Source organism: Procambarus clarkii, chromosome 91 (assembly GCF_040958095.1).
Source record: "Procambarus clarkii isolate CNS0578487 chromosome 91, FALCON_Pclarkii_2.0, whole genome shotgun sequence".
Lineage (NCBI taxonomy): Eukaryota > Metazoa > Arthropoda > Malacostraca > Decapoda > Cambaridae > Procambarus > Procambarus clarkii.
Genome location: NC_091240.1, coordinates 13,942,392 through 13,965,293, shown reverse-complemented (window position 1 = coordinate 13,965,293; position 22,902 = coordinate 13,942,392). Strand labels below are relative to the sequence as shown.

At 48.6% G+C, this 22,902-nt stretch overlaps 1 protein-coding gene across 5 annotated transcripts in view; it reads right to left on the bottom strand.

The window, feature by feature from the left end:
• Positions 1–22,902, bottom strand: part of Nrt (Neurotactin) — a 122,709-nt gene that overhangs the window by 39,053 nt on the left and 60,754 nt on the right. For 4 of the 5 annotated variants that reach the window (XM_045768096.2, XM_045768093.2, XM_045768094.2 and 1 more), the window contains one exon: positions 640–799. The exons of the other annotated variant lie outside the window; for it this stretch is intronic. In XM_045768096.2, the coding sequence (XP_045624052.2) occupies positions 640–799 (160 nt within the window). The remainder of the gene's footprint in view (positions 1–639; positions 800–22,902) is intronic. 5 annotated transcript variants of the gene reach the window in all.

Genomic DNA, 22,902 nt, shown 5'->3' with positions numbered 1-22,902 from the left:
AAATGTAAATTAATTGTTGATTTTATTTTGTCTTCAACAGGCGTTGTGATACACGATGCCGGAAATCCCAACACCATTTATTACCCTTTAGCTTAAGATGCAAGCTGCACTTTTATGTTCAATAAACATAATAAAATACCTTAGTTAACCCTACTAAGAAATTGTTGCATGACAAATTTGTTTTAAAAATGAGAATTACAAGGCACATGCGTTGCTGAGCCTGGGTACGGCTGGGTAGTTGCTGAGCCTGGATACGGCTGGGTAGTTGCTGAGCCTGGGTACGGCTGGGTAGTTGCTGAGCCTGGGTACGGCTGGGTAGTTGCTGAGCCTGGGTACGGCTGGGTAGTTGCTGAGCCTGGGTACGGCTGGGTAGTTGCTGAGCCTGGGTACGGCTGGGTAGTTGCTGAGCCTGGGTACGGCTGGGTAGTTGCTGAGCCTGGGTACGGCTGGGTAGTTGCTGAGCCTGGGTACGGCTGGGTAGTTGCTGAGCCTGGGTACGGCTGGGTAGTTGCTGAGCCTGGGTACCCAGCAGAACCCGGGTACTGCTAGTAATTAATAAATTAACAGTTCAAATAAATACAAAGAAATTCTTCCCTGGTAGACCCCCCCCCCCACATGAAGCCTGGAGTGGGACGTTACCTGAGCGATGTCAAACTTTCTCCTGAAGAAGGCGGGTATCCTCCAGGGTGAGGCGGGGCGCTGTTGGGGCGGCGGGTGGTGGTCGCCCCGCGGGGCCGCCCCCGCCCGGCTGCTCCAGCTGCGTGACACATACCTTCCCACCACCGGCACCCCGGACATTCTGTAAGGTTAATCATCTCTTAGTTCTGTGTCCGCCATGCTGCTCTCCCCAGCATATGTTGCCGGTGTCCTGCTCACCCCAGCATATGTTGCCGGTGTCCTGCTCACCCCAGCATATGTTGCCGGTGTCCTGCTCACCCCAGCATATGTTGCCGGTGTTCCTGCTCACCCCAGCATATGTTGCCGGTGTCCTGCTCACCCCAGCATATGTTGCCGGTGTCCTGCTCACCCCAGCATATTTTGCCGGTGTTCTGCACACCCCAGCATATGTTGCCGGTGTCCTGCTCACCCCAGCATATGTTGCCGGTGTCCTGCTACACCCCAGCATATGTTGCCGGTGTCCTGCACACCCCAGCATATGTTGCCGGTGTCCTGCTCACCCCAGCATATGTTGCCAGTGTTCTGCACACCCCAGCATATGTTGCCGGTGTCCTGCACACCCCAGCATATGTTGCCGGTGTCCTGCACACCCCAGCATATGTTGCCGGTGTCCTGCACACCCCAGCATATGTTGCCGGTGTTCTGCACACCCCAGCATATGTTGCCGGTGTCCTGCACACCCCAGCATATGTAGCCGGTGTTCTGCACACCCCAGCATATGTAGCCGGTGTCCTGCTCACCCCAGCATATGTTGCAAGCTTACTACACAGGTCAACCTATTAATCTGATCAATTCTATATCTTATAAATATATTATTATTATTATTATTACTACTACTACAAAAAGCAAAATATTTGGTGATCGTTGTGAGGAGGTCATCAGGGCCTCGCCTCACCCGTCCCCTCGTTACGACTCTACGGCCAGTTTATTATTATTAACATCTTTATTGACAAAATTAATTACAATTTTGCCTAATCTGAGGATTTTGATAGTCTTATTAAAGTGAGGATAATGCTGGTATTACTGTCACGCAGGACAGAGGGTCATACATAAGACAATAGGTCTAAACTGTAGGCTGGAGCACATATATATCATGGTTACAATCAATGTTTTAATGTATGGATATGTGAAAACAACTTTCTATTGTGCACTGCCACACAAGGGCAGGGATGGGTTCATAAGTGATACAGCTTAGAAGTAATATAAATAAAAATTGTTCTTCATTCTTTAAAATGGACAAGCAAATTTTGGATAAATTGTTAGGATGTCGTCCAGAACACCTGAGTCAATAAAATAGTTACACAGTTGGTGGTACAAGAGGCCAGGACGTCTAAAATCCTTTACGGCTTCACATTCATCAATATAGTGTTCTAGTGAATGCATTAAAGGTTTATCACAGAGTTTACAATCTGAATATTCTGGTAGTGGCTCAGCCTCACTAACCTGCCAGATGTGTCTATAGCCAAGGCGAATTCGCGCAATGACTACATCACATTACCTGGTCCGGTTACTGTGCTGACCATACAAATACCTATTATTACACAACTTGTCATAACTACGGCCAGTATTACACTGTGACAATGGTCCAGGAGCGTATTACAATTGTTTACATAGGAAATGGGGACCCTTCACTCATTTATGTATTTTAGTGTAATAGGCCTTGAATGTGGAGAGATAATTTGGTGAAAAGGTTTTAATAAATATATTATTATATTATAGGGCTAGTCAGTTAGGTTTGGTTAAAGGAGGAGTGTTATTGTCTGTTGACCTGTGTCAACAACATAGCCCTCAAGTCGACTATTTCCTAAACAGTATGAACTCCTTTACGCTAATCCCCACAATCACCAGGCCCACCTGATTCACTCAAACATCTGCGACTACCTTAGATCACTTATGGACCAACATAACAGCTCTCCTTACATCAGGTATAATCACTGACAGAACAACTGACCACTATCCTACCTTCCTCGTAGCGGACATGGACATAACACCACCAGCTAACAAGAAACTTACCTTTAGGTTACACAGTGAAGCAGCAATAGGCAATCACACAAATGCCCTCCACAATATAAACTGGGAATCTGAATTTAATAATACACAGGATATAAATTCATTAATTAACCTCTTCCTTCCCAAAATACTAAGCCTTTACAATACTTATTGTCCTCTCCTCACCAAGCAAGTAACTGGCAACAGGTTAAATAATCCCTGGCTCACTAATGGCATACTCAAAGCCATCGACAAGAAACATGAATATGAAAAAACTTAGGATTGTCCTAGTTGCAAAGGAAGTAGTTAAGAGGTACTCGTCAGTGCTTACCAGTATAAGAAAAGCAATGTAAGATGTATATGTAAGTAAAGAATGTAATGTAAGAACATTATAATGTATATAATATAAGTATAATAAAGAATATAATGTAAGTAATGCAATGTAAGAATTATATATTATATATTATATATATATTATATATATATATATATATATATTATATATATATACAAGTAAATCACGAAAAAAAGTGATGAAAAATATGACTGTCAGACACGAAAGAAGGATTGAATCAGGAATTTCCTTAAGTACTTTCGTATTTAATAATACATTTTCAGAATGATCCTTCTGAAAATGTAACCAGCAGCCTCGTTGTCCACCTGTGGCCAGCTGCCTGTGGCCTGCGACCCCGGACCTGCCATGGGAGGGGCAAGATCTCCCACCTTAAGCTGATGGGAGAGTGGAGGAGAGAGTGGGACTGAAGGTTGTGGTGTGTGGATGCCTCAACCCAGGCACACCACAGGGACCAAAGAGCTAAAGCTCATCCCCCAAACGACAAGTAGGTGAGTACAAGAAGGTAGCACGTGGAGGCGGGTAGACGACGCGTCGCCGGTGATGTTAGTGTAGTGGACGACTCCCCGGGGGATAGCCCGCCCTTCACCCACCCCAAACACACAACACCAAATCCATTTATACCAATGTTTCGTCAGCGTCGCCTCTCCCAGTCACGGAGGAGCTCCACGCTCTCCCTCCTCTCACAGGTACAGTTACTACTGCCTAATGCGTAGCAATATTAACTGCTTACTTCCAGTCCTCTAGGTCACAGTTGTGGCGCCTGCACCACTGTGGTTCACCTCTAGGACACAGTTGTGGCGCCTGCACCACTGTGGTTCACCTCTAGGACACAGTTGTGGCGCCTGCACCACTGTGGTTCACCTCTAGGACACAGTTGTGGCGCCTGCACCACTGTGGTTCACCTCTAGGACACAGTTATGGCGCCTGCACCACTGTGGTTCACCTCTAGAAAACTAGACTTTTTTCTCCAAGGAGTGCGGGACCAACCAGGCTGTGGTGGGTATGTGGGCCTGCGGGCCGCTCCAAGCAACAGCCTGGTGGACCAAACTCTCACAAGTCAAGCCTGGCCTCGGGCCGGGCTTGGGGAGTAGAAGAACTCCCAGAACCCCATCAAGCAGGAGTCACGTGTAAGAGAGGTGAAGTCTTAAGTAACTGATAAGAGAGAAGACGTGTAACACGTGTGCTTGTATTGTGTCAGAGTGGTGTCAACGTGAAGTCTTTACGGAAGTGATTGTCAACCAAGCAGTGAAGCATCCTCAGTGCCAGTCAACTGTGAAGTACCCCAGGGACAGTGTGAGGACAGCTGGAGATAGTGAATCGAGTGACGGTTTGCTATATGCGGGGTCGAGTAGAGGTGAGGGAGCTTTCAGCACGGTACTAGATTTGTGTGGGAAAATTGGTCTCTTCACATGTGGCGCTCAACATGGGGCCAGAGCGCGTCTGTCAGCGACGCTCTGTGTCCAGCTCCACACCAAGAGCTGATGCAGGAGCCTCCATTAGGATAGTTATATTATAAGGCAACAGGCTTAAGGAGGCCAGTAGGCTGGCCAGCCCTCACTTCAACAGTCAATGACGGGTAAGCGCCAGGTGACCCCCGCCCGACACACTGCTATACCTGCTGGATGACGTTCTGGGAGTTCTTCTACTCCCAAGGCCCCGGCTTGACTTGTGAGAGTTTGGTCCACCAGGTCAATTTTTACCGTACCTGAGTACCTGGAATTTATCACTGTTAAACATCATGTTATTTTCTGCTGCCCAGTCGAAAACTTGGTTAATATCTGCTTGTAGTTTTTTAATGCCTTCAGCAGAGGTAATTTTGGATGACACGAAGCTGTGACTTGTTTTGTCTATATCTGACATGAAAATAAGGAAAAACAGTGGTGCAAGGACTGTACCTTGAAGTACAGAGCTTTTAAGTGGGCTTGGATTCCATTTTATACGGTTGACTGTCACTTTTTGTGTTGTGTTCGACAGAAAACCGAGTATCCAGCGTCCAACTTTACCAGTTATACCCATTAACCTCATCTTGTGTGTTATCACTCCATGGTCACACATATCGCATGCCTCTACAAAGTCCGTGTATACCACATCTGCATTCTGCTTTTTTTCTAATGCCTCAGAGATTTGTGGTAGTGGTCAAGTAGCTGTGAGAGGCATGATCTTCCCGCGCTAAATCTGGCCGCTCTTCCCGCCCAGTTATAAGCTGGGCCCGCGGGAACCCCATTAAAGGTGACCACTACACCAACAATAACCAGGCAACGGGCCCGGCCTGCTCCCCGCCCTCACCCTGGCCTGCTCCCCGCCCTCACCCTGGCCTGCTCCCCGCCCTCACCCCTGGCCTGCTGCCCGCCCTCACCCCTGGCCTGCTCCCCGCCCTCACCCCTGGCCTGCTCCCCGCCCTCACCCTGGCCTGCTCCCCGCCCTCACCCCTGGCCTGCTCCCCGCCCTCACCCCTGGCCTGCTCCCCGCCCTCACCCCTGGCCTGCTGCCCGCCCTCACCCCTGGCCTGCTCCCCGCCCTCACCCTGGCCTGCTGCCCGCCCTCACCCCTGGCCTGCTCCCCGCCCTCACCTTGGCCTGCTGCCCGCCCTCACCCTGGCCTGCTCTCCCGCCCTCACCCTGGCCTGCTCCCCGCCCTCACCCTGGCCTGCTGCCCGCCCTCACCCCTGGCCTGCTCCCCGCCCTCACCCCTGGCCTGCTCCCCGCCCTCACCCCTGGCCTGCTCCCCGCCCTCACCCCTGGCCTGCTCCCCGCCCTCACCCCTGGCCTGCTCCCGCCCTCACCCCTGGCCTGCTGCCCGCCCTCACCCCTGGCCTGCTCCCCGCCCTCACCCTGGCCTGCTGCCCGCCCTCACCCCTGGCCTGCTCCCCGCCCTCACCTTGGCCTGCTCCCCGCCCTCACCTTGGCCATAACACAGGCGGGAGAGGGGTGAAGCTGTGTGTGGGGCGGCGGGAGGGGGTGTGGTGGGTGAAGCGGCGGGAGGGGGTATACGCCTGGTCTTCGCTACTCCCCTGCACACCCTACACTGTCTCACAGGGATAAAAGATACAATCTTCTTGTGGCACTAATGTGGTCGCTGGCACATATATTACGCCAGCGGGAGAGTCCTGACGTGCCACACTTGCCCCCCCCCCTCCTCCCTCCCCCTCCCGGGCCCCCTACACCCCCCACCACAGGTGTACAACACCCACTCAACACTGCCCCTCCCGGGCCAGCACCTACTGTATGGTGTATTTAGTGGGGGGGGGGGGTTATACACCATATGTGCTCGACTGTCTCAAATTTTCATATATATAATTGTGGCTATAAAGGCTATATGATCTTGCTGAGTTCTCTGCCCCTCCTCTTCTCACTCCACTCTACTCCACATTCCTCTCCCCCCTCCCTTTGTCCCCCTCTCCCTATCTTCCTCTCCTCCTCCATATATTTCCTTCCTTCCCTTCTCCAATCCTTCTATACTTTATTCTCCCCTGCTATAGCCCCCTCCCCCCCCCCCTAGTCTCCGTCTCCAACAGTGGCAGCGACTCCACAGTGGACCTCCGGGACGTCTATTGACTAATGGAGTGTAATTAAGGAAGAGACGGAGTAACGAGGTCGTTATCCTCCACCAATAACGACGACAGCTGAGTGCCTGGTCACGTGACGTCACCCACGACGCCTCCACCCACTGGCAACCATTAGTGTCCACCAGTGGGACACTGTCCACCAGCTGCTAGTGGGACACTGTCCACCAGTGGGACACTGTCCACCAGCTGCTAGTGGGACACTGTCCACCAGTGGGACACTGTCCACCAGTGGGACACTGTCCACCAGTGGGACACTGTCCACCAGTGGGACACTGTCCACCAGTGGGACACTGTCCACCAGTGGGACACTGTCCACCAGTGGGACACTGTCCACCAGTGGGACACTGTCCACCAGTGGGACACTGTCCACCAGTGGGACACTGTCCACCAGTGGGACACTGTCCATCACACAGTAGCGGCGGGTGGCGGGAGACTTACTCAAACACGGGTGTCAGTGTCCGCAGACTTCTGGCCAGATATTGACACTGTCCCAAAGATCTAGGTATCCCCATCTCTGCTGTCAAAACTGTATTGGTCCAAACATTCAGATCTGATAGGAAAGAACTTACTGACTCCCAACGACCTGAAAGTACTAGTATAAAAAGCTATGATTTGTTCAGATCTGAAACCTACATCTATGGACAGCACAAAACGTCCACTAGACTGTGCGACACAGTGGTTGCCAGGATCAGGTTGGGTTACCGTTACCTGTGGCAGGTGGCTGCAGGTGACGGGTCTCCCAATCCTGAGCACTCCAGTTGCAAACTCTGTGAGCAGGAACTACGGCATGATCTCCCGCACTACATCACTGAATGCCCAGTTATTAGACCTTTCAGACCAGTTGGCATGAGGTACCTGGAGCTTTGCAATTACTTTATTCACTCTCGTATTCTTGAAGATATCCTCACAGTATACCCAAAATTTGCCAGTGCAGGCTATTAAACACATGGCCCTGTATGACTAACCATCCTGCGAGATGGGGACTTGTATTACCACTGCTACCTTATTCAATCTTGTGTTGTTGATATCCTCAAAATGCATCCGGAGTCTGCCAGTGCAGACCGCTTATCACATGCCTCTGTATGACTAACCATCCTGTGTGATGGGGATTTTTTAGCATCACCTAGTTAGCTTTTTTTTTGACACACTGTACTCCACTTCATATAGTCTAGGGCAGCTGCACTAATGCACATGTACCTAATATGTTAATAAAAAAAAAAATCCCGGGTGGAGGTGCCCGCCGCCTGTGTCCAGGTGTACATTATTATTCTTTATAAGCATCACCACCACCCTCAACAACCATTATTACCACCACCACACTCAACCACGATCACTACCACCCACAACCACGATCACTATATATATACAAATTTGCAACTGCTCAACATATACTCATGTTCACTCATAGTGAAGAGTGATATAATTATGAGGCCAATATGGTGAGTGCATCTACAGGAAAGTCTCAACATACAGCACACACTCACCTGGGGACAGTCTCCTGACACTCACCTGGGGACAGTCTCCTCACTTGTATTAACTGTTGTAGTTGTAGCAACTTACCTGGAAAAGAGACAATTGGTTAGTGCTGTGTACCATTATACCAACCCATCCATTATGGTGTACCATTATGGTGTACCATCATGGTGTACCATTATGGTGTACCATCATGGTGTACCATTATGCTACTTAACGTTCGCCTTATTTCATGAATATTTGGGACAGAATATTGTATCGCCAGGTGGTGTCATACACCTTCTCCAGATCAAAAAGAACAGCAACACTGGAGGTCTTCACAACAAAGGCAATACTAATATAGACCTCTAAGTTCACGAGGACATCAGTCGTGCTGCGACACTTGGGAAAGCCAAATTGAGAAGAGGAGAGGTGGTGATAACATTCCAAGAACCACATCAGATGGACATTGAACCTACGCTTAAAGAGTTTGCAGAAGCAACTCGTGAGAGTAATGGGGCGGAAGTCTTTAGGGGATGACCCTAGAGAAACAGGGTTCCCGAATGTGAAGAACAACCGCCTCAAGCCAGTCCTCAGGGACTGACCACGACTCCCAGACAGTTATAAACACTCAGTAAATACTGAGACGTTCATGGAGGGAGATGGTGAAAGGGAGTAAGGAGTACACGAATGTCTCACAGAATACTCCATATTTGTTTTAAATTGTTGCAGTAGTATGTGAGCGTGGCTGCATCTTGCCTTCTCCAACTGTGGACCAACCTAGCAAGTCATAACAAAAATGAAAAACTCCCTTTACCCCAATTATCTAAGAGAAAGATTGTGAGGAACAATCACCCAGTATCTTGCCCCCCCCCCCACCCCCACACACACACACACACCAGGGGTCTGGTAGCCGAGTGGACAGCGCGCAGGACTCGTTAGCCCCGAGCATCTGGTCTCCAACTTTGGACAGACATTCTTATAGTATACCTGTGGGGGGGGGGGGGGACCCGGTGCTGCCCGGGTCTCTCTCCCATCTGTCAATCTATCCATCCACCTATTCATCTATACATCACTATCCCTTTCGATGCATCTATCCATCCATCTATATCTTCCTACCCAGTCAGCTATCCATGTATCCACCTAGTCACACATCTTTCAAGCTATTTATCCATCCATCCATCTTCCTATCCGTCTATCCATACGTATATATATATCCATCTATCCTATATATCCATCCATATATATCCCTCCATATATCCATCCATCCACACCTTCCTCCAGGTGGGGTTGTGGGAGTGGGTGGGGGTGAGGAGAGGGAGGGTGGGTGAGAGGAGGAAGGGGGTGGGTGAGGGGAGGGTGAGGGGGTGGGTGAGGGGTGCAGGTTAGAGGGGGAATTAGCGCGCCATAAATACGCCACCCCCCCTCCCCCCGCAGGTTACCCTCTTCAGTAAATGCCACAAGAGGGGAGGAAGGGGCGGGCGTAATCTTACAAAAGTGTTATTCCTCAGACCTGGGAGGAGCACCACGAGAGGGAAGACCAAGAGGCCATAAGGAGGAGAGTGGAGATGAAAGGCAGAGAAAGAAGAGAACAATAAAAGGGGAAGATATAGAAGAGGATAAGAGCAAGACGTCACTAAGAGCGCTGCTGCCTCTCCATCACCTCGCTGCCCCTAACTTGTATATTGCACTTGTATACTGTACTATATATTATACTATATATACTTGTATATTGGACTTCTATACTGTACTACATATATACTTGTATACTGGACTTATTGTATAGTGTACTATACATACCTGCATACTGGACTTCTATATTATACTATATATACTTGTATACTGACTGTATTGTACTATATATACTTGTATACTGGACTTGTATATTGTACTATATATACTTGTATACTGGACTTGTATATTGTACTATATACACACTTGTATACTGGACTTGTACCCAAGATTGACAATGTAATGCATCAGTTATACAATGTATGTGATGTAACTATATAACCTGAGCTTGTATAGGCATCTTAATCACCTTCAATGGTTAAGTGCTTAATAACACTAGTTTCTATAGCTATAACAGTTATCTTACCCTCTCAAAAATGTATGTTTATAAGTGTGTATGTATGATTATTTATATATTTATATATTTATATATATATATATTATATATATATATATATATATATATATATATATATATATATATATATATATATATATATTATATATATATATTATATTATATATATATAGAAATAAATAAATGTATGTGTATATTGGAAGTGTATATGGGGCCTTTCAGCGGAATGGACAGCGCTTCGGATTCGTAGTCCTGAGGTTTTGGGTTTGATCTCCAGTGGAGGCGGAAACAAATGGGCAGAGTTTCTTTCACTCTGATGCCTCTGTTTACCTAGCAGTAAATAGGTACCTGGGAGTTAGACAGCTGCTACGGGCTGCTTCCTTGGGGATGTGTAATAAAAGTGAGGTTTGGTCAGGGACCGGGCCGCAGGGACGCTGAGCCCTGAAACCATCTCAAGATAACCTCAAGAAGAAGGACATGTGGAAGCTGTCAGTATGGCATTTGTCCTTCGTAAACGCACATTAATGACGCTGTGTCAAATGACACCTCCAACACTGTAGCACACACGTAAATGTGTGTGTTTATGTTTGTAGGTTACAGTAGCATCTTAAAAGCACAGTAATCACGTTCTGTAGTTGATTGTTCACTGAATTATATGCTTAACAGATCTCTAACCCTGTCCATGGAGGACAGAAGAAATTGTATATATTTCCAATATCACAATATTATTACAACTGTATGCCAGGAGAAAATGGTACAGTTTTAAGGTGGCCTCAGTGTCAAGCCGGCAATCACTTAGCTAGTGCCCGCTCCCTATACAATATAATCCACACTTAAAGCTTGGCAATCAGCGCAAAGTGCCGTTGTCCTCATCTCCAACTGCTGTTAATCTCACCCGGAACGCGGCCCCCCAACACCACACACTACCCCAGGGCGGCGGGGGTCATAAACCCTCCCCCAGGTCACCCACCACTACCACGGGACCCCAGCACCTGCGTCCAGGTCACCCACCACTACCACGGGACCCCAGCACCTGCGTCCAGGTCACCCACCACTACCACGGGACCCCAGCACCTGCGTCCAGGTCACCCACCACTACCACGGGACCCCAGCACCTGCGTCCAGGTCACCCACCACTACCACGGGACCCCAGCACCTGCGTCCAGGTCACCCACCACTACCACGGGACCCCAGCACCTGCGTCCAGGTCACCCACCACTACCACGGGGCCCCAGCACCTGCGTCCAGGTCACCCACCACTACCACGGGGCCAGGGCTAGGCCCAGGCTAGGCCCAGTGCCAGGACCAGGACCAAGGCCAGTGCCAGGACCAGGGCCGGGGCCAGGACCAGGGTGTGTGATAACTTGATCTAAGAGACCACTCCGACACTTCGTGCAGGAACCTTCAAGTTCTCTTGAACACGTCCACTTATGTACCGGTAATATTTCTTACACTTGTTGGGAGGAGAATAAGGAGCCGTAGACCAGTGGTCATCTAACTCGGCCTCTTAGAAAGAACGTCGTTTTTCGATCGTATGCGTTACATACGGCCAAAAAGTGTCGTACTAGAAAATGGAAGCGGATCGCTAAAGTGACGTACTATCCCGTTTTCTGTTTTGGGTCCTCTGGTGGGTTAGGAGAGACCACTTTAAATTGTCCGTTTTATTGACGTTGGGAAACCTTAGGAGGCCGGGCTGGGTGTTCAGAGCTCTGAGTGTGCCCATGGCACCTCTACTCTTCACCAGTCTATTGGGCATTTCCTACCGTAACTTTCGCTCTACTACAGTCTTATTTCGTCGGCCATATTTAGAACCTGGCCTTCCAGTATCATCTATATTACATATTATTATTATTTATATATATATATATATATATATATATATATATATATATATATATATATATATATATATATATATATATATATATATATATATGTTTCATTGAATATGACCGCATATTCTGTATTAATTATTTTCTGGTTTAGGGCTTCTATCCCTCTAACTATTTTCTTAGCATCAGGGCTTAATTGAAATAGGAGTTCTCCAAAACTCATTTTCGTACTTTTAAGGTGAAGAAAAGAAGTGATTTACTATAGAGTGTATTACACTTATTTGTATAATTTGCACGACGTTTCGAACCTCCATGGTTCATTCTCAAGTGAACAGATCTTACAATACTAGTTGATTTTATACCCGCGCATATAAATATATTTTATATATTTAATTATTTTTAATTAATTATCAGAAAATAATTAATACAGAATATGCGGTCATATTCAATGAAACATGTTTGAAAGAAAACCTGCTGCCAGTATACACCAATATATATATATATATATATATATATATATATATATATATATATATATATATATATATATATATATATATATATATATATATATATATATATATATATAAAGTATATTTTGGTAGCAGTCTTTCTTGTAAACGTATGTTGTTAAATATGACCGAAAAAGTAAGATTAATAATTCTAACACGAATTTTCTTAATATTTCTTATGTTTCTTTTTACTGTCGATGGTAATTGAAAAATCAATTCTCCAAAATTCATTTTTATTTCTAGTCTGACACGACACGTGAACGCGTTTCGTAATAACTTATTACATTTTCAAAGACTTTAGTTTATACACACACAACTGTAACCTGAAAACACTAAACAGTTTTTTCAGTTACCATCGACAGTAAAAAGAAACATAAGAAATAGAGAAAATTCGTGTTAGAATTATTAATCTTACTTTTTCGGTCATATTTAATAGGGTGCTGCGGGAGGGGGAGGGTGCTGGAGGGAGGGGGAGGGTGCTGGAGGGGGAAAGAAGAGGGTGGGAGGGTAAGGGAGCTGGGGGGGAGGGGTGAGGGAGCTGGGGGAGGGGGGGGAGGGAGCTGGGGGAGGGAGGGTGAGGGAGCTGGGGGAGGGAGGGTGAGGGAGCTGGGGGAGGGAGGGTGAGGGAGCTGGGGGAGGGAGGGTGAGGGAGCTGGGGGAGGGAGGGTGAGGGGGTAAAGTTCATCTACTTCATCACCAGACTAACACATGAGGGACGTGACCACCATAACACACCGGCTCCCCCACTTCAACAACCACTCCCTGGTAATCCCCGCCGCTCCCCACCTATCCAGTCACCACCAGCCACAGTCACCACCAGCCACAGTCACCACCAGCCACAGTCACCACCAGCCACAGTCACCACCAGCCACAGTCACCACCAGCCACAGTCACCACCAGCCACAGTCACCACCAGCCACAGTCACCACCAGCCACAGTCAACAAGAGGGGGACAGTCACCACCAGCCACAGACTCTTGTCATAGACAAATTCCCATCAGACGTGTGTGTTTATGGTCTAGGAACAACAGCCAAATTCCTGGAAGAAAAGGGAATCAAGTTGGCTGACAAACTCACGTCTGACAACCTTTCCAATATTGGTATCCTTATCGGTTCAGACGTCTACCATAAGTTTATCAAAGGATGAAAAACAGGGAATGAACCTGTTAACGTCTGCAGGAGGCTATTTGCTAACAGGCCCAGTATTACAGCTGAAGCAACGGCAGTTCCCCTGGAAATTCATATCTCCCAGAGCACCATGGCACGGAGGCTTCTATGATTGCATGATTGGGACAGTGACAAGGTCTCTACGGAAAACTCTACACCGCCAAAAGATTGACATGCAGGAGCTCCAAACCATTGCCTCAGAAATAGAAGCTCGAGTTAACAACCGACCACTAGGCCTACCTAACATACCCTACATAGGCATAACAACCTAACCCTGGAAAAGGGTAAGAATTACTTAGGTTATGTTAGGCATAACCTAAATTACTTTAGGTAAACCAAATTAGTTGGTTTAGGTAAGGTTTATGAAAGCTTCCCAATCGCTCAAAAACTTCTTGGTTTCAAACTTACGTTTTTAAGTTTGTTTCTGTTCTTGTTTAAATATATAAAAACGTATGAGATATACATAAAGGTAGAGAGGTAGTGATGGTGGGCTGCCACACACACGGGTAACTGGCGAGGTGTTGTGTTCACAGTCCTCACAACAACCTGTCCTCACCTATAATCATGTCTACTTGACACAAACTGTGCCGTCACCACCACCAGGTCAACCACCATGAGTAGCAATGCCCATAATCCTAACAATCCCAAAATCCCAACAATCACAACAGTGCTAACAATCCCCACAATCCTAAATATCAGAACAATCCCAACAAACGAACTAATGGCCACAATCACTAATACACCCACACCGTGATGGTCTCTCCATGGCCCTCTCCTCCCCAAGCTCTTCTCCACCAGCATCTGAACCACTCACACTTTCTCCCCCACTACTTTCCTCCTCACGATGGCCACCACCCCAAAAGGTGTCTACAGCTCCCCCAAATGTCTCCCCACATGTGCCCCCTCCAAGGTCTCCAACCCTACCATAAATCGTCACAGCTTCCCAAAACAGCCGTCCTAAAGATACAAATCCGGTGGTAAGACTTTTAACATGTGTGGTGGTCCAGTGGTGGAGTAAACTGCTGACTCTGCTTGGGTCGCGGCTTCGCCTCACAGCCCAAGTGGATTTTCTCAGGCGTCTTCCAAGATCTACTTTATCTCCCAGATCATCGCTACTCCCTCAACTAGTACCACACGGACTACCCCCCCCCCCCCGCACAGTGGTGGGAGCCACCCCCTTATACACCCGACCCCCAGGACCACCATACCTCACACAACGACCAACCCAGGAAGGCGATCACCCTGAGATCTACCGGATCTGACCCCAGGTACCTGCCTGGGGTCAGATACCTACCATCATCTACCTGACCTGACCCCCAGGACCACCACGCCTCACACAACGACCCCCCCCCCCCCGGTGAACCTACCCCCCCCCCGCGACCTCCAGGTAATTAGGTTGTGTCTCTCCATCGCGTCTCTTGATTGCCATCATTACCAACAATTAGGCCCCTCAGCCACATCATATTAACGACCAGAGGGAAGTGGGGGGGGGGAGATGTGATGCGGAGAAAAGGGAAAGAAGAGGAGGGGATGAGAAGAAGAGAGAGAGGGGAGGGGAGGGGGGTAAAACGAAGAGGGTTAAGAGGGAGAGGAGGCGGGGGAAGAGGGAGAGAGGAGGGAGGATAAAGCAAATGGGAAGAAAGAGAGAGAGGATGATGGAGGAGGTAAACATGTCATCATACAGGTCTTACTTAAGGCGCACTACCATTCTCAGCACTGGGAGAGGGGAGGCGAGAACAAGGGCTGGCTGCACCAACTGAGGCCTGCAGGCTGGCGCATCACCTCAGCCCCAAAAAATGAGGTGATTTGATAAAATGCTATGCCCAAGATTACCATCCGAGTGCCGGCGGGGAAGTGGTTCAAATAGCTTCGGCTGTCTCTTCCTTACATCCGGTCGTGATGGTCAAGCGGATTAAGGCGTCGTGTAGATACCAGTTGCGTTGCTCCTGGCAGTATGGGTTCGAGTCACTTCTGGGGTGTGAGTTTTCAGTCGTGTATATATATATATATATATATATATATATATATATATATATATATATATATATATATATATATATATATATATATATATATATAATCATCTATATATATAAATATATATATTTATATACACACACACACACACACACACACACACACACACACACACACACAACGAGGTTATAACATTTAGGGATAAAAAAAGCCGCCGTTCTGGAGTTAAATCTATTAAATCGCGCCAACCCATAAAACAGATCAATATATGTAATAACAGGAGGGCTGTTCCTGGCATGTGACTTCTGGCAGCCTCTGCTGTCCTTCCTCCCCTACTACCCCCACCCTAACACATCCCACCACCACTACCCCCACCCTAACACAGCCCACCACCACTACCCCCACCCTAACACATCCCACCACCACTACCCCCACCCTAACACATCCCACCACCACTACCCCCACCCTAACACATCCCACCACCACTACCCCCACCCTAACACAGCCCACCACCACTACCCCCACCCTAACACAGCCCACCACCACTACCCCCACCCTAACACAGCCCACCACCACTACCCCCACCCTAACACAGCCCACCACCACTACCCCCACCCTAACACAGCCCACCACCACTACCCCCACCCTAACACAGCCCACCACCACTACCCCCACCCTAACACATCCCACCACCACTACCCCCACCCTAACACTGCCCACCACCACTACCCCCACGCTAACACAGCCCACCACCACTACCCCCACCTACACACCCCACCCACCACCACTCCACTACGTGGGCGCGGAGGGGAAGGGGGGGGGAGGACGTAGTTCATTAAGACTGGGTGAGGTGTGTGAAGGCACGGGACTCGCGCCCTATATTGATAACTGTACCTTTTGTGGCGGTATGGGAGGACGCGACGTGCCGCTGTCTTCCAGACCCGACGGTACTGTGTCCACCACTCCTGGGGTTGTTCCCCACCACAACCACACCCCCGCACCTCCCCGCTTCCCAGCCAAGCACCACCCCTCCCTATGTCTACCTCAGCCCCTTCCCTTTGCTACCTTCCATTCCTACCAACCCTTTTCCCGTCTCCTCAAATGCTACCCTTTGCTTCTTGCCTCTCCGAGAACTATCCCCCTAGTGCACCCCTTCTCTCCCCTTCCATTCTCCCTTAATTGCCACCCCTCCCTCGCTTGCCAGGGCCCAGCTAGGGGGACCTCTCGTGGAGGCCGCCCCCCAGGCCCTCTACCTCTCGCTATCCTCACCCGAGGCCCTCCATCCCCTCGCTAACCCCCCCCCCCAGGCCCTCCACTCCTTGCAACACCCCCCCCCCCCCGCAGGATCGTCACCCCTCGTGCCCCCCCACCCCCCACCCCCTTTCCCTCTGGTCACGTTAATCGATTGTGGTTATATTGGAGGAGCTTGGAGAAGTTAAAGGCAACCTGGAGGGAGGAGAGGAGAGATGTGCACCATGTTGAGGAGACCGCTGGCGGGCACTGTGTACTCCCTGAGCCGTGCTGGCGGGCACTGTGTACTCCCTGAGCCGTGCTGGCGGGCACTGTGTACTCCCTGAGCCGTGCTGGCGGGCACTGTGTACTCCCTGAGCCGTGCTGGCGGGCACTGTGTACTCCCTGAGCCGTGCTGGCGGGCACTGTGTACTCCCTGAGCCGTGCTGGCGGGCACTGTGTACTCCCTGAGCCGTGCTGGCGGGCACTGTGTACTCCCTGAGCCGTGCTGGCGGGCACTGTACTCCCTGAGCCGTGCTGCCGGGCACTGTGCACTCCCTGAGCCGTGCTGGCGGCGTGCACTTCCCGCTCTTTGCTCCCGACTCTCAACTGTCAATCAACTGGTGTACAGGTTCCTGAGCCTACTGGGCTCTATCATATCTACACTTGAAACTGTGTATGGAGTCAGCCTCCACCACATCACTGCCTAATGCATTCCACCTGTTAACTACTCTGACACTGAAAAAGAAGCTCGTCTCTGTGGCTCATTTGGGTACCAAGCTGTCCCCCCGCCCCCCCAATGTTCGTGTACCGTCCGTGCTAAATGGTTGTCTTTATCCTGTCAATTCCCTGAGAATGTTGTAGGTGCATGGCAATGATGTCACCCCTGACCCTTCTGTCTTCCAGTGACGTGAGGCTTAATTCCAGTAGCTTTTCCTCGTAATTCGTCTCTCTCAGCTCCGGGACTAGTCTGGAGGCATACCTCTCAACTTTCTCTTACTTTATCTTATGATCGACTAGGACTGAACTCCACGCTGGAGCCTCACACTCCAGCATTGGTCTGACATATGTGGAATACAAGGGTCTGAGTAATTCCTTACACAAGTTTCTAAAGGCATTATTTATTTTGGCCAGCCTGGCATATGCCGCTGATGATATCCTTTCGATGTGGGCTTCTGGGGACAAGTCTGGCGTGATTTCAACCCTCAGATCTTTCTTTCCTCCTGATTCTGTAAGGATTTTACCTCCCAACTGGCACCTTGTGCCCAGCTCCCTACACCTATTATTACTTTACACTTGCTCAAGTTAAACTCTAGTAGCCATTTGTGGGACCTTTCCTTCAGTTTCTCCAAGTCATCTTGTAATCTATCTTACCGTCTTAATTCTCCTTATATTTTTAGGTATATCAGAAACAGGAGAGGTCCAAGTATAGAACCCTGTAGGACTCTGCTGGGAACATCTCGCCTTTCTGAGATCTCCCCTCACAGTAACTCGCTGTTTTCTGTTGCTTAGGTACTTCCTTGTCCACTGGAGCACCTTACCATGTTTCTCCAACTTATGTTGCAGTCTCTTATGGAGTATTGTGTCAAAGGCTTTTCTTCCCTTGTCAAATTTCTATCGCCTGGTCATGGGCCTCTATTAAGCGTGTGGGGCCAGGTTTAGCATCCATGAAGCGGTGTTGATAGTGTATGAAGTCCCTTCTCTCCAGATGTGCTAATAGCTTTTCTCTCACCATCTTCTCCAGCACCTTGCATGGTATACATGTTATGGACGCCGGCTTGTCCTTTCTGCTCCCTCTCTCTCTCACTCTTTTGTGAGAGGCAGATAGGCATACAAGAGAGACGTGTATGCCTATTATACCCCACAGAGATTGGTACACAGTGCTTTGCTCCCTCTTTTAATATCCTTAGTAAGATTGTGTCGGATTTAATAGTCTTTCTTGTATCCAGTTCCAGAAGATGCATCCTAACCTCAGCTCGGGGAAATTTCAATGTCTTCCTAAACATCTTGGTTAATTGCTACATCTTTTATTCCAGACACTTCTCCGAGCGCTATTGTTAAGGCCTCCGGGGAATTTCTTGACGAGTTCTTCACGCAGATTGTCACTGTGTGTGTACCTGTTCTCCCACTTCTTCAGTTTTATCTCCTGTTCCTTCACAGTTACTTTCCTCTTGATGTGGCTGTGGAGCACTTTTGTTGGTAATGTCTGGAACAACATCAAGGGGAATGTGTGGCACGGCACCAACGAGGGGAATGTGTGGCACGGCACCAACGAGGGGAATGTGTGGCACGGCACCAACGAGGGGAATGTGTGGCACGACACCAACGAGGGGAATATTTAATAGTGAATACATGGAATTCCCGCGAGACCGAGGGAAAATTATATCAAAATCCGTCGACAGAATATACAAGAGAACCATCGTGCACCACACTCTGAGGGAGGGAGGGAGAGAGAGAAAGAGAGAAAGAGAGAGAGAGAGAGAGAGAGAGAGAGAGAGAGAGAGAGAGAGAGAGAGAGAGAGAGAGAGAGAGAGAGAGAGAGCAGTAGTTAAGGGGATGGGTTTAAGGGGGGGCTAGGAGGGAGGGGGTAAGGGGGGATGGGAGGGAGAGAGTGGGAGTGAACAAATATAGAGGGAGGAGAGGGGGAATATCTTCCTCCTCTGAATATCAAATGATAGGAGCAATGCAATTAATAATTCTCACAGCCTCTCCACCAGCCCCTGCGTGTCACTATCCTCACCGGTCGGCCGAGCCACTATCCCAGCCACTGTGTCACTATCCTCACCGGTGGGGGAGCCGGTCGGCCGAGCGGACAGCACGCGGGACTTGTAATCCTGTGGTCCTGGGTTCGATCCCAGGCGCCGGCGAGAAACAATGGGCAAAGTTTCTTTCACCCTATGAACCTGTTACCTAGCAGTAAAATAGGTACCTGGGTGTCAGCTGTCACGGGCTGCTTCCTGGGGGTGGAGGCCTGGTCGAGGACCGGGCCGCGGGGACACTAAAGCCCCGAAATCATCTCAAGATAACCTCAAGATAAGATCCCAGGAACAACAACTTTATCCAATCTAGCTAAACTAAGTCTTTGAAAATGTAATAAGTTATTACGAAACGCGTTCAAGTGTCGCGTCAGTCTAGAAATAAAAATTAATTTTGGAGAATTGATTTTTCAAATACCATCGACAGTGAAAAGAAACATAAGAAATATTGAGAAAATTCGTGTTAGAATTATTAATCTTACTTTTTCGGTCATATTTATTAATATATATTATATATATATATATATATATATATATATATATATATATATATATATATATATATATAATATATTATACACACACACACACACACACACTCGCAGGACTCTTAATTCTGTGGCGCGGGTTCGATTCCCGCACGAGGCAGAAACAAATGGGCAAAGTTTCTTTCACCCTAAGTGCCCCTGTTACCTAGCAGTAAATAGGTACCTGGGAGTTAGTCAGCTGTCACGGGCTGCTTCCTGGGGTGTGTGTGTGTGGTGTGGGAAAAAAAAAAGTAGTTAGTAAACAGTTGAGAGGCGGGCCGAAAGAGCAAAGCTCAACCCCCGCAAACACAACTAGGTGAAACACACACACACACACGGAAACTCTCATAAAATCACGTCATAGGTAAAGACACAAAGGGCTCCATCCCTGGGAGAGACTCGAACCTCGAAGGCCGAGATGTTCGTGCACCAAGACACAACCAGTACTCTGACCACTCCACCTCTCACAGCCTTAGAGAGAGATCAAAACTCGGGAGTTTATACCCAACATCTCGACCTCCCAGGGACACTATTCAGTTAACTGATGAAAAACGAATTCTGATGATTACCATTGCTGGAGAGAGAGGGAGAGTGAGAGGGAGAGGGAGAGGATGGGGGGGGGGCAGGTGGAAGGTGGGAGGGGGAAGTGGTGCAATGCGAGGATTTAAGACTAGTGCCGGGCTGGGAGTGGGGCAGCGGCCGTGCTCATCACCGGGATATATGGCCAGATATGTGCTGATGGGGGAGGCTGCCCCTGGGAGCAGGGAGGTGAGTGAGAGAGAGCAGGGAGGTGAGAGAGAGAGCAGGGAGGTGAGTGAGAGAGCAGGGGGGTGAGAGAGAGCCCATACCTGTGTCAGTAATATTCTTGGGTGCCGTCATAAATGAGAGTAACCAGGGGGAAGTGTCCCTACTCATCACATCAACACTCACCATAATAACCACAGTGTACACAAGTGTTGTAGCCTCCCAGCCAACATGGTGAGGCAGCCATAACAACCAAACTAACCAATGGACCAAAATATCAACATCATGCCACCGTTCTCTGTTTCAATAAAAAAAGCAAAATGATTTCATTACAACCACGAGAGGATCCACTATAAAAGGTGAAGATAAAAAAGACTCCCCCCCACCTCCATCTTTTAACAATAGTGGCCACTGAGAGGTATGAGAATTTTAAACATGAGAATTTTAAGGTTGAAGTCAATACCATTAGGTGTTAAATGTCGTACACAGGGCGACTCTCTCACGAGTGGTACCCGGTGATGGTGAGTGAGGTACAGGGACATCACCCCCAAAGTTTCCCAGTGTGAGGGAGTGTGAGGATTGTGAGGGGAGTGAGGGGGGAGGGGGGAGGTGCAATGTTTGAAGAGCGGTGGTAATGATGGTTTGACTCTAAATACACATTTAAATGTAGATGAAATGAGCCCACGAGTGTGAGAAGTGATCATCAGTAGGCGACTGATGGTGAACACGAGGCCACACACACACACACACACACACACACACACACACACACACACACAGCAAGAGACCAACCTCAGGCAACCAAGTCTAGGTATACCACACACACACACACACACACACACACACACACACACACACACACACACACACACTAAATCACTACACATAATTATGAGGAAAACAGCTTCATTATCTCCCCTCGGGGGACATGAGTACGTACTCACATCACCCAACACTCATCACAACCCTCGGCCCATGTGTGTGTGTGTGTGTGTGTGTGTGTGTGTGTGTGTGTGTGTGTGTGTGTGTGTGTGTGTGTGTGTGTGTGTGTGTGTGTGTGTCCATAACTGTGTGGAGGGTTATGGTGTGTTACAGTTGCAGGTGAGACTAATGTTTGCCGCAGTATGTACTGTGGGCGACAATGGAGTTATTGTATGCACTATGGGAACACTTCAGAGGTCGTAAACTGTTTACTAAATATAAACTTCGCCTCCGTGATCGAGGGACACGTGTCGTGCTTGATCTGTCGTACTGTCGTAGGTACTGTGCTACTCTTGGATGTGCGTGGGAGTAAGATAGGCGGGCGTGGGAGGTGTTGCTTGTGCCTGGGGCGCCTGCCCCATACAGGGAGGGTAGTGTTGCCCGAGCTGACCACAGGGTTTATGGCAGCGTGTATAGGGAGTATAATGGGCGGGTGGCTTCCTACCCGCCCCCACCCACAACAGTCTATTGATCTTTTAACATGTACGACAAGCGCTTCCTGAGGCAGTGCTCCCCGCCAGCAGCCGGGTAGCGAGGGTGGCAGGCCAGATAACCCAGACCGGGACACAGAGTGAGAGGGAGAGATAAGGCAAGAAGGAAATAAAGAAAGACATAAAGGGTAAGGGAGAGAGAGAGAGGCGGGGACGAACGTGTAGGGGAAATGGAAGCCAGGAGCTGCTAGCCAAATATATAAATATATATATGCAGGCGAGGAGTCACAATAACGTGGCTGAAGTATGTTGACCAGACCACACACTAGAAGTTGAAAGGACGACGACGTTTCGGTCCGTCCTGGACCATTCTCACAATCGACTTGAGAATGGTCCAGGACGGACCGAAACGTCGTCGTCCCTTTAACTTCTAGTGTGTGGTCTTGTCAACAAATCAACCCGTTCTCGCAAATTCGTAAAGTCAATATTGACTTATTAACTACGTGCATAGGTGATATACTAAACATAATAGATACCCCTAAAAAGATTCATAGAAAACACCGACCTTACCTAACCTTGTTAGTATCTTAAGATAAGCATCTTATTGCTTCGTAATTA